The 13,678-nt window shown below is 39.9% G+C and overlaps 1 protein-coding gene across 1 annotated transcript; it reads left to right on the top strand.

Annotated features, from left to right (window-relative positions):
- The first annotated feature begins 10,201 nt into the window (after nt 1–10,201).
- LOC106004622 (RNA-binding protein 12) lies at nt 10,202–13,271 on the top strand. Its single transcript, XM_045074272.1, is given in 4 exon segments — nt 10,202–11,536; nt 11,538–12,195; nt 12,197–12,272; nt 12,275–13,271. Coding segments are annotated over 4 exon segments (2,781 nt in total). The 5' UTR covers nt 10,202–10,394; the 3' UTR covers nt 13,180–13,271.
- The last annotated feature ends 407 nt before the right edge of the window (nt 13,272–13,678 follow it).

Genomic DNA, 13,678 nt, shown 5'->3' with positions numbered 1-13,678 from the left:
CACTCCAGATTGTTCCAACCAAGAACAAAGGGCTTTGCCTCCCCTAAGAGCCAGCCATTGGCTTTCTTCCCAGGAGAAGCAGGACATCAGCATAAATCATCCTGTCTTCAGCTATCTGTTGCTGAGGCAAAGTCTCAAATGAGTGCAGTCTAGAGATGGGGTCTCATCTGCCCAACCACCACTTGTGGCCTGGAGGATCTACCTTGAGTGTGGCGTGAAGCGAATACTGGGCCCCCTTACCCCTTTCCTTGACTAATAATGTGATGATTCCATGCCAGGAAAGTCAAACCAAGAGAACTTCAAGCTATTGGCCACTCCATGCACCACATGCTCTGCCCTTAAAGAGGAGATATCACTCAAAGAAGCTTACCATTGGTCCCACAACTAACTACATGATCCTAGCTCAAATATTTTTCCTGGAGTGAGAGATAGGCCATAAAAGAGACACCTCCTATAATAGGCCTTAAGAAAGTGACTTCACTTGTGCAGGGCATGGAGAAGTTTAAACCAAAGGCACTCCCAAAAACAGTAGAGGTTCTGGTGGAGGGCAATTGGGAAGGATTCATGGATCTAATGAAGATGCAGCTTAGACTGCAGGTTGACTAGTTTGCAGGAAAAAACTGGTAAATGAGTCAGCTGAGATGAGTCTTCCTGGGGTCAGAACAAAATTCAATAACTGACCTCAGAAACTGTTCCACAGAAAGAATCACAATCTTACTGGATCATTTGAAGAGAAATGTATGCACCAAGGCACTACTGAAAGCAATGGCAATTAGTGGAGTTTTAACAGCTGGATGTGGTGAGGAAAAGAATGGAAGAGTCCTACCAATACCACTGTCATTCCAGGGTAACTGTGGGCATACTAGAGCTGCATCTCCTTGAGGGGAAACACCAGAAACTTAGCTCTATGGGTTGAAGGAAGGAAAATAGACTTCACAGAAATAATCTAACCAGTCATTATACAAAAATAGAAGCAAATAACAAGCCCCAGGGGCCAGGGGTAGTATCCAAAGATGCTATTATATATTTCCTAATATATACAGTCCCCCCCCCCAAAAAAAAATTGTGAGACATGCAAAGAAATAGGAAAGTGTGACCAATGCATCAGAAAAAAAGAAGGTAGGAGCACCAGGTTGGTCAATGGACCTTGTAACTCTTGATCTTGGGGTCAAAATTGTAAGCCCCACATTGAATGTAGAGATTACTTAAAAATAAAATCTACCAGATTGTCAAATTTATTGCCGTAGAGTTGCTCATAGTATGTTCTTATAATAGTTTGTATTTCTTTGGTGTTAGTTGTGATCTCTCCTCTTTCATTCATGATTTTATTTATTTGGGTCCTTTCTCTTTTCTTTTTGATAAGTCGGGCCAGGGGTTTATCAATTTTATTAATTCTTTCAAAGAACCAGCTCCTAGTTTCGTTGATTTGTTCTATTGTTTTTTTGGTTTCTATTTCATTGATTTCTGCTCTGATCTTTATGATTTCTCTTCTCCTGCTGGGCTTAGGGTTTCTTTCTTGTTCTTTCTCCAGTTCCTTTAGGTGTAGGGTTAGGTTGTGTACCTGAGACCTTTCTTGTTTCTTGAGAAAGGCTTGTACCGCTATATATTTTCCTCTCAGGACTGCCTTTGTTGTGTCCCACAGATTTTGAACCGTTGTATTTTCACTATCATTTGTTTCCATGATTTTTTTCAATTCTTGTTTAATTTCCCGGTTGACCCATTCATTCTTTAGAAGGATACTGTTTAGTCTCCATGTATTTGGGTTCTTTCCAAACTTCCTTTTGTGGTTGAGTTCTAGCTTTAGAGCATTGTGGTCTGAAAATATGCAGGGAATGATCCCAATCTTTTGATACCGGTTGAGTCCTGATTTAGGACCGAGGATGTGATCTATTCTGGAGAATGTTCCATGTGCACTAGAGAAGAATGTGTATTCTGTTGCTTTGGGATGAAATATTCTGAATATATCTGTGATGTCCATCTGGTCCAGTGTGTCGTTTAAGGCCTTTATTTCCTTGCTGATCTTTTGCTTGGATGACCTGTCCATTTCAGTGAGGGGAGTGTTAAAGTCCCCTACTATTATTGTATTATGGTTGATGTGTTTCTTTGATTTTGTTATTAATTGGTTTATATAGTTGGCTGCTCCCACATTGGGGGCATAGATATTTAAAATTGTTAAATCTTCTTGTTGGACAGACCCTTTGAGTATGATATAGTGTCCTTCCTCATCTCTTATTATAGTCTTTGGCTTAAAATCTAATTGATCTGATATAAGGATTGCCACTCCTGCTTTCTTCTGATGCCCATTAGCATGCTAAATTCTTTTCCACCCCCTCACTTTAAATCTGGAGGTGTCTTCGGGCTTAAAATGTGTTTCTTGGAGGCAACATATAGATGGGTTTTGTTTTTTTATCCATTCTGATACCCTGTGTCTTTTGACAGGGGCATGTAGCCCATTCACATTCAGGGTAACTATTGAGAGATATGAATTTAGTGCCATTGTATTGCCTGTAAGGTGACTGTTACTGTATATGGTCTCTGTTCCTTTCTGATCTACCACTTGTAGGCTCTCTCTTTGCTTAGAGGACCCCTTTCAATATTTCCTGTAGAGCTGGTTTGGTATTTGCAAATTCTTTCAGTTGTTGTGAGCAACTCTACGGCAATAAATTTGACAATCTGGAAGAAATGGATGCATTCCTAGAAACATATAAACTACCACAACTGAACCAGGAAGAAATAGAAAGCCTGAACAGACCCATAACCAGTAAGGAGATTGAAACAGTCATTAAAAATCTCCAAACAAAAAAAAGCCCAGGGCCAGACAGCTTCCCGGGGAAATTCTACCAAACATTTAAAGAAGAACTAATTCCTATTCTCCTGAAACTGTTCCAAAAAATAGAAATGGAAGGAAAGCTTCCAAACTCATTTTATGAGGCCAGCATCACCTTGATCCCAAAACCAGACAAGGATCCCACCAAAAAAGAGAGCTATAGACCGATATCCTTGATGAACACAGATGCGAAAATACTCAACAAAATACTAGCCAATAGGATTCAACAGTACATTAAAAAGATTATTCACCACGACCAAGTGGGATTTATTCCAGGGCTGCAAGGTTGGTTCAACATCCGCAAATCAGTCAATGTGATACAACACATCAATAAAAGAAAGAACAAGAACCATATGATACTCTCAATAGATGCTGAAAAAGCATTTGACAAAGTACAACATCCCTTCCTGATCAAAACTCTTCAAAGTGTAGGGATAGAGGGCACATACCTCAATATCATCAAAGCCATCTATGAAAAACCCACCGCAAATATCATTCTCAATGGAGAAAAACTGAAAGCTTTTCCGCTAAGGTCAGGAACACGGCAGGGATGTCCATTATCAGCACTGCTATTCAACATCGTACTAGAGGTCCTAGCCTCAGCAATCAGACAACAAAAGGAAATTAAAGGCATCCAAATCGGCAAAGAAGAAGTCAAATTATCACTCTTCGCAGATGATATGATACTATATGTGGAAAACCCAAAAGACTCCACTCCAAAACTGCTAGAACTTATACAGGAATTCAGTAAAGTGTCAGGATATAAAATCAATGCACAGAAATCAGTTGCATTTCTCTATACCAACAGCAAGACAGAAGAAAGAGATATTAAGGAGTCAATCCCATTTACAATTGCATCCAAAACCATAAGATACCTAGGAATAAACCTAACCAAAGAGGCACAGAATCTATACTCAGAAAACTATAAAGTACTCATGAAATAAATTGAGGAAGACACAAAGAAATGGAAAAATGTTCCATGCTCCTGGATTGGAAGAATAAATATTGTGAAAATGTCTATGCTACCTAAAGCAATCTACACATTTAATGCAATTCCTATCAAAGTACCATCCATCTTTTTCAAAGAAATGGAACAAATAATTCTAAAATTTATATGGAACCAGAAAAGACCTCGAATAGCCAAAGGGATATTGAAAAAGAAAGCCAACGTTGGTGGCATCACAATTCCGGACTTCAAGCTCTATTACAAAGCTGTCATCATCAAGACAGCATGGTACTGGCACAAAAACAGACACATAGATCAATGGAACAGAATAGAGAGCCCAGAAATAGACCCTCAAATCTATGGTCAACTAATCTTCGACAAAGCAGGAAAGAATGTCCAATGGAAAAAAGACAGCCTTTTCAATAAATGGTGCTGGGAAAATTGGACAGCCACATGCAGAAAAAAATGAAATTGGACCATTTCCTTACACCACCACACACAAAAATAGACTCAAAATGGATGAAGGACCTCAATGTACGAAAGGAATCCATCAAAATCCTTGAGGAGAACACGGGCAGCAACCTCTTCGACCTCTGCTGCCGCAGCAACATCTTCCTAGGAACAACGCAAAAGGCAAGGGAAGCAAGGGAAAAAATGAACTACTGGGATTTCATCAAGATCAAAAGCTTTTGCACAGCAAAGGAAACAGTTAACAAAATCAAAAGACAACTGACAGAATGGGAGAAGATATTTGCAAACGACATATCAGATAAAGGACTAGTGTCCAGAATCTATAAAGAACTTAGCAAACTCAACACCCAAAGAACAAATAATCCAATCAAGAAATGGGCAGAGGACATGAACAGACATTTCTGCAAAGAGAAGACATCCAGATGGCCAACAGACACATGAAAAAAGTGCTCCATATCACTCGGCATCAGGGAAATACAAATCAAAACCACAATGAGATATCACCTCACACCAGTCAGAATGGCTAAAATCAACAAGTCAGGAAATGACAGATGCTGGCGAGGATGCGGAGAAAGGGGAACCCTCCTACACTGTTGGTGGGAATGCAAGCTGGTGCAGCCACTCTGGAAAACAGCATGGAGGTTCCTCAAAATGTTGAAAATAGAACTGCCCTATGACCCAGCCATTGCACTATTGGGTATTTACCCTAAAGATACAAATGTAGTGATCCAAAGGGGCACATGCACCCGAATGTTTATAGCAGCAATGTCCACAATAGCCAAACTATGGAAAGAACCTAGATGTCCATCAACAGATGAATGGATCAAGAAGAAGTGGTATATATACACAATGGAATACTATGCAGCCATCAAAAGAAATGAAATCTTGCCATTTGCGACAACATGGATGGAACTAGAGCGTATCATGCTTAGCGAAATAAGTCAAGCAGAGAAAGACAACTATCATATGATCTCCCTGATATGAGGAAGTGGTGATGCAACATGGAGGCTTAAGTGGGTAGAAGAAGAATAAATGAAACAAGATGGGATTGGGAGGGAGACAAACCATAAGTGACTCTTAATCTCACAAAACAAACTGAGGGTTGCCGGGGGGAGGGGGTTTGGGAGAAGGGGGTGGGATTATGGACATTGGGGAGGGTATGTGATTTGGTGAGTGCTGTGAAGTGTGTAAACCTGGTGATTCACAGACCTGTACCCCTGGGGATAAAAATATATGTTTATAAAAAATAAAAAATTAAAAGATAAAAAAAATAAATAAATAAATAAATAAAATCTAAAAAAAAAGGAAGGTAACTGAAGCTGAAACTTCCTATGAGAATAAGCAGATACTAGATTTATTAGAAAAATATTTGAGTAACCATTATAACCAGATTCACAGACATAACTGAAAATATGATTACAAAAGTAAAAGAAGATATACTGATAATGTTGTGTCAAAGAATATCAATCGAGATGAAAGTTATTTTTAAAAAGTTTCTGGAGTAGAAAAGTATAGTAACTGAAATAAAGAAATCATTAGAAGGGATCAACAGTTAGAATAAATAGGTATTGAACTTGAGGATGTATGAATAGAAATGATGCAAGTCAAAAGAGAAAAAAAAGGAAGAACAATGAAACAGAGCCTCAGAAAAACATGAGACATCATTAAATGCATCATCATGTATGTAATGGAAATATATGAATGACAGGAGAGAAAGGAGAAGAAAATAATTCCAAGAAATAATGGCTTAATACTTCCCAAATTTATAGAAAAATAATATCCTACACATACAGTAAGTTTGACTCCAAGTAGAATAAATATAAAGAGATCCACGGACACATTATAGTAAAAAATGCTGAAAGTCAGTGACAAGGAGAACATTTTGAAAGCAGCAAGAAAATATAATGATTCATTGCTTACAAGAAAACACCTTAACACCTAAACACCTTAACTAAGCTTATTTATCTTCAGAAAAAGACAAGCCATATGTATTAAGGTAACCAAGTGCTCAAAGGAAAAAAACACTATAACAAAGAATCCTATATCCAGAAAAGCTCTCACTCAAAAATGAAGGAAAAATAAAGCTTTCCCAGATGAGCAAGAACTGAAAGAATTTGTTGCTAGATTTGCTTTATAATAAATACTAGAGGAAATTCCTCAGGTATAAGCAAGGCTGGAGATAGTAATTTGAATCCACACAAAGAACATTGCTAAATGTAATTATGTAATTTTAAAGACACTAAATGCCTATTTTTACCAATTTTCCTTTAACTGTTTTAAAAGAATTATATAAAATAATATACATATAATATATATGGAGTATATAGCATATAAACATGTGTATCTATATGTTGTCAATAACAGCACAAAGGAAATGGGAGGGAACACAATTATAATGGGCTAAGGAAATTAGAATAGATTATAAATAATTCTTTACAATCAATATATATTTATATCTATTTATAACAATATACAGTTGGTTTTTCAACATTAATAGATGTAATATTAACACCTCATAAAAAGGGAAAGGGGAATAGAGCTTTGTAGAAGGAAAATGTATATATAGATATAGATATATCTCAATTAAGCTAGCATGATACTGAATAGATATAGATATAACAAAATTAAAATGTTACGTTAGGAAATATTTACTTCATTTAAAAGAATAGTAGAAGTACAGTAGAGAAACAAAAGACACACCACATAGAAAACATAAAAGTAAAGTGGCAGATATAAATTCAACTATATAAAAAATAACATTAAATGTGAATGGATTTAAAATCTATCAAAAGGGAGAGATGATCAGACTGGACAAACAATTGTCCAATTGTATGCTGTCTATAGGAGATCCACTTTATATTAAAAAACAAAAAGAATAAAGATAAAAGGATATAAAGGGTATATTATAGAAGCAGTAACCACAGGAAAGCAGGAATGGCTATACTAACAGACAAAACAGCTGTTAAAAGTATCTTTCCAGAGACAAAGAGAGCATTTTATAATGATGAAAGGAAGCTGTAACAATTATAAACATATATGCATCTAGTAATAGAATATCAACTACATGAAATAAAACTTGACAGAAATGAAGGAAGATATAGACAATTAAAAATAATACTCTAAGACTTTAATACTCTACTTTCAATAATGGGAGGAACAATTAGAGAGAGGATCAAAAAAGGAACATAGAACTTGACTAACATTATAAACCAACCAGACCTAAGAGACATCTATAGAGCACTCCACCAAACAAAATAAACACTCTTCTCAACTGCACAGGAAACATTCTCCAAGAGAGATCATGTAGTAGGCCATAAAAAGAACTTCGATAAATTTAAAAGGATAGAAATATTACAAAATATGCTCTCTGACCTCAATGAAGTGAAAGTAGAAATCAAATGAGGAAAATTGTGAAAAAATATGTTGAAATTATAAAACACATTCCTAAATAACCAATGGGTCAAAGAATAATCAGAAAGGACAGCAGGCAATACGTTAAAATAAATGGAAAATGAAAATACAAAATATCAAACCTTATAGGATACAGCTACAACAGTGCTTAGAGGGAAATTTATAGCTATAAATACATATATTAAGAAAAAAATGAATATTTTTTAAAATCAATAATTTAACCTTGCATACTAAGACACAAAAAGAGAGGAGGGACATCAGAAAAATGGAGGGCTAGAAGGTTCTGACACTTGTCTTTCCAAAAAAACAATAAACAACTACAACCAAAATAGCTCTGGGAAATCTCTGGATTGCAACAAAGAAGCAAAAACACTTGCAAATTTTAAAAACTGAGGATGGCCACATAGAGAAGTAAAGAAAGCATTTTACCCATTTCTTCCCTTTCCCCAGCCCCAAGAAATTAGGTGCTAGAATGGATATATCACACAAGAAAAAGGAGAGCAGGAGAACCCCAGCAAGCCCCATCACTGTAGGTGTTGGGAAACCTTTGTTCCAGAGTCCTCCCATACTCTTCACCAGTGTTAATCTATCTGATTGAGCTACCTAGAATCCCCTTTGCCTGCACCTACTTCCCCAGGCTAGAGCTGTACACTGTAGTGAGATCTGCCTCCAAGGTCACCAGGTGCTATCATGTCCACTCAACAGAACTGGAATGCCTTAGCATCTCACCATATAGAGGGCCAGAGTTACCACTGCTTGGTACCCTATTCCATGCCCCAAGCAGTAGCTTTTGACTACTTACTGGGGTAGTCTCCTGAATACCACCCTCTATCCTATGTCAGGGCCCTGAACTTTCCATGCTGGCAGTCCTGCCAGCGGCCCTGTGCTCTGCTCTCAAGGGTCCCATGTCGTACTCTGCACCATCACTACAAGCAACACTACCCCCGCCTAAAGCACTCATCATGCTAGGTTGCAACATGTAACTTTAATAAGACATTACTAGGAACTGATGCTTCTGTCCTGTGACTCCCCTCTGTCGCTAGAGTTGGGATTTTGAGCCACTACCACAGGCTCTGTTGCTACTGCACCTTGGGTCCTGGGCATAAGTCACTGATGCCCCTTGTCGTCCCAGGACACTTGTTTCTGTGTTTTCCCCTTTTGCCCTAGAAGAGACAATGAAGGAAGCCCCAGAACCCAGATCCTGGCTCCGGGAGATATCTACACACACCCACACCTTAGATAGCAGTACCACTGCCTCAGAAAACACATTTGAGCTCCAGGACCCAGGGTGGTAGTTTTGTGCACCTGACTCCAGGATCCTGTGTCAATTATTCCTCTGAGTGCCAGCACACCAGAGTAAGTGCTAAGATGGATAACCTAGACTAGAACTTCCAATCATTGGTGAAAAAGAACAGGGAGACTGCAACAGCTTTCACCTGCAAGGATCTCACTAGCCCTACCATCACTGCCATTCATAGAACCTCTGCAGTCTTCACCACAAAAGACCACCACAGTCTGGCCAATATCAAGGTCAGTTGATGGAGCTGTACAGAGACTATGCCACTCTGATTTCCTAGAACTAAAACACTGCACCCCACTCCCTGGTGCCATCTTGTCAGGAGCATATAGCAATTGGAAATACATATGCACCAAGTAGGAGAGTGCCTAAATATATGAAACACTTGTTAAAAAATCACAGGGAAAAATTGGGGCACCTGGGTGGCTCAGTGGGTTAAAGCCTCTGCCTTCAGCTCAGGTCATGATCCCAGGGACCTGGGATAGAGCCCCACATCGGGCTCTCTGCTCAGCAGGTAACCTGCTTCCCTTCCTCTCTCTCTGCCTGCCTCTCTGCCTACTTGTGATCTCTGCCTGTCAAATAAATAAATAAATAAATAAATAAATAAATAAATAAATAAATAAATCCTAAGAGGAAAGACCAAGAAAATCTTTAAAAAAAAAAATCACAGGGAAAAATACATAGTGATGCAATAATAGTAGGGGACTTCAATACCTCACTTGTAGTAATAAGTAGATCATCTAGACAGAAAATCAATAGAGAAAAATGGATGTGAATGACACTTTACACCAAATGGACCTAAGAGATATATACATAACACTCCATTCAAAAGTAGCAGAATACACATCTTTCCAAGTGCACAGGAACATTCTCCAGGATAAATCGTGTTAGGTCACCAAATAAGTCTTAAAATATTTAAGAAGATTGAACTGAAATGATATCAAGTATCTTCTCTGACCACAGTGATATGAAACTAGAAATCAGTAACCAGAGGAAAAGCTGAAAAGTTCACAAATATGTGGAAATTAAATAACACACTTCTTAACAATAAACAGGGCAAAGAAGAAATCAAAATGTATCTTGAAACAAACAAAAATGGTAACACAACATACCAAAATCTACGGAATGAAACAAAAGCAGTTCTAAGAGGGAAGTTTATAGTAATAAAAGTCTACATTAAAAAGAAAGACCTAGATTTTTGTGAAGCGGCGAAAGAGGTGGTGGCTGCAGTGGGCTCCGGGAAGCCGTTGGTGCTGGGGCTGTCGGCCGCGGGGGGGAGGCACTCGCGCGGGGGGTAACTCGGGTCTGGGTTCAGGTGCCGCGCAGCTCTCCCCGTCTAAAAGTTGGTTTTAATTGGTTGCCCACAGGATTGACTTGGCCTCTACTTCTTGTTAAGAAAATACATCTCTTTTTTTATCAGGTGTGTGTGGTTTCAGCGCAGCATGGCTGTGGTCATCCGTTTGCAAGGTCTCCCAATTGTGGCGGAGACCATGGACATTTGCCACTTCTTCTCTGGATTGACCATCCCTGATGGGGGCGTGCATATTGTAGGGGGTGAACTGGGTGAGGCTTTCATCATTTTTGCCACTGATGAAGATGCAAGGCTTGGTATGATGCGCACAGGTGGTACAATTAAAGGGTCAAAAGTAACACTTTTGTTGAGTAGTAAAATGGAAATGCAGAATATGATTGAACTGAGTCGTAGGCGTTTTGAAACTGCCAACTTAGATATACCACCAGCAAATGCTAGTAGATCAGGACCGCCACCTAGCTCAGGAATGAGTGGCAGGGTAAACTTGCCTACAACAGTACCTAACTTTAATAATCCTTCACCCAGTGTAGTTACTGCTGCCACGTCTGTTCATGAAAGCAACAAAAATATACAGACATTTTCCACAGCCAGCATAGGATGGGCTCCTCCAAATATGGGGGCTTCTTTTGGGAGCCCAACGTTTAGCTCAACCATTCCGAGCACAGCGTCTCCAATGAACACAGTCCCACCACCACCAATTCCTCCAATCCCAGCAATGCCATCTTTGCCACCAATGCCGTCCATTCCCCCAATACCAGTTCCTCCTCCAGTACCTACATTGCCTCCGGTGCCTCCTGTGTCCCCAATTCCCCCAGTCCCTTCTGTGCCACCCATGACCCCACTGCCACCCATGTCTGGCATGCCACCCTTGAACCCGCCACCTGTGGCACCTCTGCCTGCTGGAATGAATGGCTCTGGAGCACCTACGAATCTGAACAATAACCTGAACCCTGTGTTTCTGGGTCCACTGAATCCTGTTAACCCTATCCAGATGAACTCTCAAAGCAGTGTAAAACCACTTCCCATCAACCCCAATGATCTATATGTCAGTGTGCATGGAATGCCCTTTTCTGCAATGGAAAATGATGTCAGAGATTTTTTCCATGGGCTCCGTGTTGATGCAGTGCATTTGTTGAAAGATCATGTAGGTCGAAATAATGGGAATGGATTGGTTAAGTTTCTCTCCCCTCAAGATACATTTGAAGCTTTGAAACGAAACAGAATGCTGATGATTCAATGCTATGTGGAAGTTAGTCCTGCCACAGAGAGACAGTGTAGCTGCTAGAGGCCATATCACTTTTAAGCAAAGTATAGGACCTTCTGGACAAACCCATCCCCCTCCTCAGACACTTCCCAGGTCAAAATCACCCAGTGGGCAGAAAAGGTCAAGGTCAAGATCACCACATGAGGCTGGTTTTTGTGTTTACTTGAAAGGGCTGCCATTTGAAGCAGAAAACAAACATGTCATTGATTTTTTTAAAAAGTTGGATATTGTGGAAGATAGTATTTATATTGCTTATGGACCCAATTGGAAAGCAACTGGTGAAGGCTTCGTAGAATTCAGGAATGAGGCTGACTATAAGGCTTCTCTGTGTCGTCATAAACAATACATGGGCAATTGCTTTATTCAAGTTCATCCAATTATTAAGAAAGGTATGCTAGAAAAGATAGATATGATTCGTAAAAGACTTCAGAACTTCAGCTATGACCAGAGGGAAATGATGTTAAATCCGGAGGGGGATGTCAGCTCTGCCAAAGTCTGTGTTCACATAACAAATATTCCATTCAGCATTACCAAGATGGATGTTCTTCAGTTCCTAGAAGGAATCCCAGTGGATGAAAATGCTGTACATGTTCTTGTTGATAACAATGGGCAAGGTCTAGGACAGGCATTGGTTCAGTTTAAAAATGAAGATGATGCACGTAAGTCTTGAACGCTTACACCGTAAAAAACTTAATGGGAGAGACACTTTTGTTCATGTAGTTACTCTAGAATATATGATAGAGATTGAAAAAATCCCCCTGCCCAAGGAAAAAAAGGGTTAAAGATGCCTGTGCCAGGTAATCCTACAGTTCCAGGAATGCCCAGTGTGGGAATGCCCAGTACGGGAATGCTCAGTGCGGGAATGCCCAGTGCAGGAATGCCTGGTGCAGGTGTGCCCAGCGCAGGCGTGCCCGGCGCCGGCATGCCCAGTGCAGGAGTGCCTGGTGCAGGAATGCCTGGTGCAGGAGGTGAAGAGCATGCCTTCCTGACTGTAGGATCTAAGGAGGCCAACAATGGGCCTCCATTTAACTTTCCTGGTAATTTTGGTGGGTCCAATGCCTTTGGGCCACCACTCCCTCCTCCAGGATTAGGAGGAGCCTTTGGTGATGCTAGGCCTGCTATGCCTTCAGTTGGAAATAGTGGTTTGCCTGGTCTAGGACTGGATGTTCCAGGGTTTGGAGGTGGACCAAATAATTTAAGTGGGCCAGGATTTGGAGGAGGCCCTCAGAAATTTGGAAATGGCCCTGGTAGTTTAGGTGGCCCCCCGGGCTTTGGAAGTGGCCCTCCTGGTCTTGGAAGTGCCCCTGGGCATTTGAGTGGGCCACCAGCCTTTGGGCCTGGGCCTGGCCCTGGCCCTGGCCCAATTCACATTGGTGATCCCCCTGGCTTTGGATCTGGTTCTGGAAAACCAGGACCAACAGTAATTAAAGTGCAGAATATGCCCTTCACTGTGTCTATTGATGAGATTTTAGATTTCTTTTATGGCTATCAAGTGATCCCAGGCTCAGTGTGTTTAAAATACAATGAAAAAGGTATGCCCACAGGCGAAGCCATGGTGGCCTTCGAATCTCGGGATGAAGCCACAGCTGCTGTCATTGACTTAAATGACAGACTTATAGGTTCAAGTAAAGTAAAACTTGTCTTAGGGTAGCTGTTCACATAAATTCTTTATAGGGTAGATCTTCATAGTGCTGTGATTAATGCATCCAGATTGTTTTCCTAGTATTTCCAGGTTAGAACCTGTGGATTATTTCAATGCATATAAATTGGTTTCTGTAACATAGAGCATTGGTTGACTGTTTACAGAAGACTCACTACCAGGATTAATATTGCTGTATGTTACAGTAAAGCTGTCTGGAGAGAACACAAAATGATTTTGGCGTACCATTAGAGAAACCATTTGTAAAACACAAATGACCACATAAAGATTATCAAGGAGTTTAGATTGGTTTTGTTTTATACCATATGGGATGAAGAAAATAGAAATGTCAATAGAGCTCATTAAGGGTGCTCTTGCCAGCTGCTGAAAAATAGAAGTTGGCTACTCTTGGAATTTGGTTTAAAGCTGGACAGATTTGCTTTGTTATAGGGTCAAAGCTTTGTCTAAAGTCCTCATTTTCTTTTAAAATTGAATAAAATCTCTGTATACA

The sequence above is a fragment of the Mustela putorius genome, unplaced genomic scaffold (assembly GCF_011764305.1).
Source record: "Mustela putorius furo isolate JIRA1106 unplaced genomic scaffold, ASM1176430v1.1 tig00537327_pilon_pilon_pilon, whole genome shotgun sequence".
In the NCBI taxonomy this organism is placed as follows: domain Eukaryota; kingdom Metazoa; phylum Chordata; class Mammalia; order Carnivora; family Mustelidae; genus Mustela; species Mustela putorius.
Note: the sequence above shows the minus strand (reverse complement) of the source record. Positions and strands in the feature narration are given on the sequence as shown.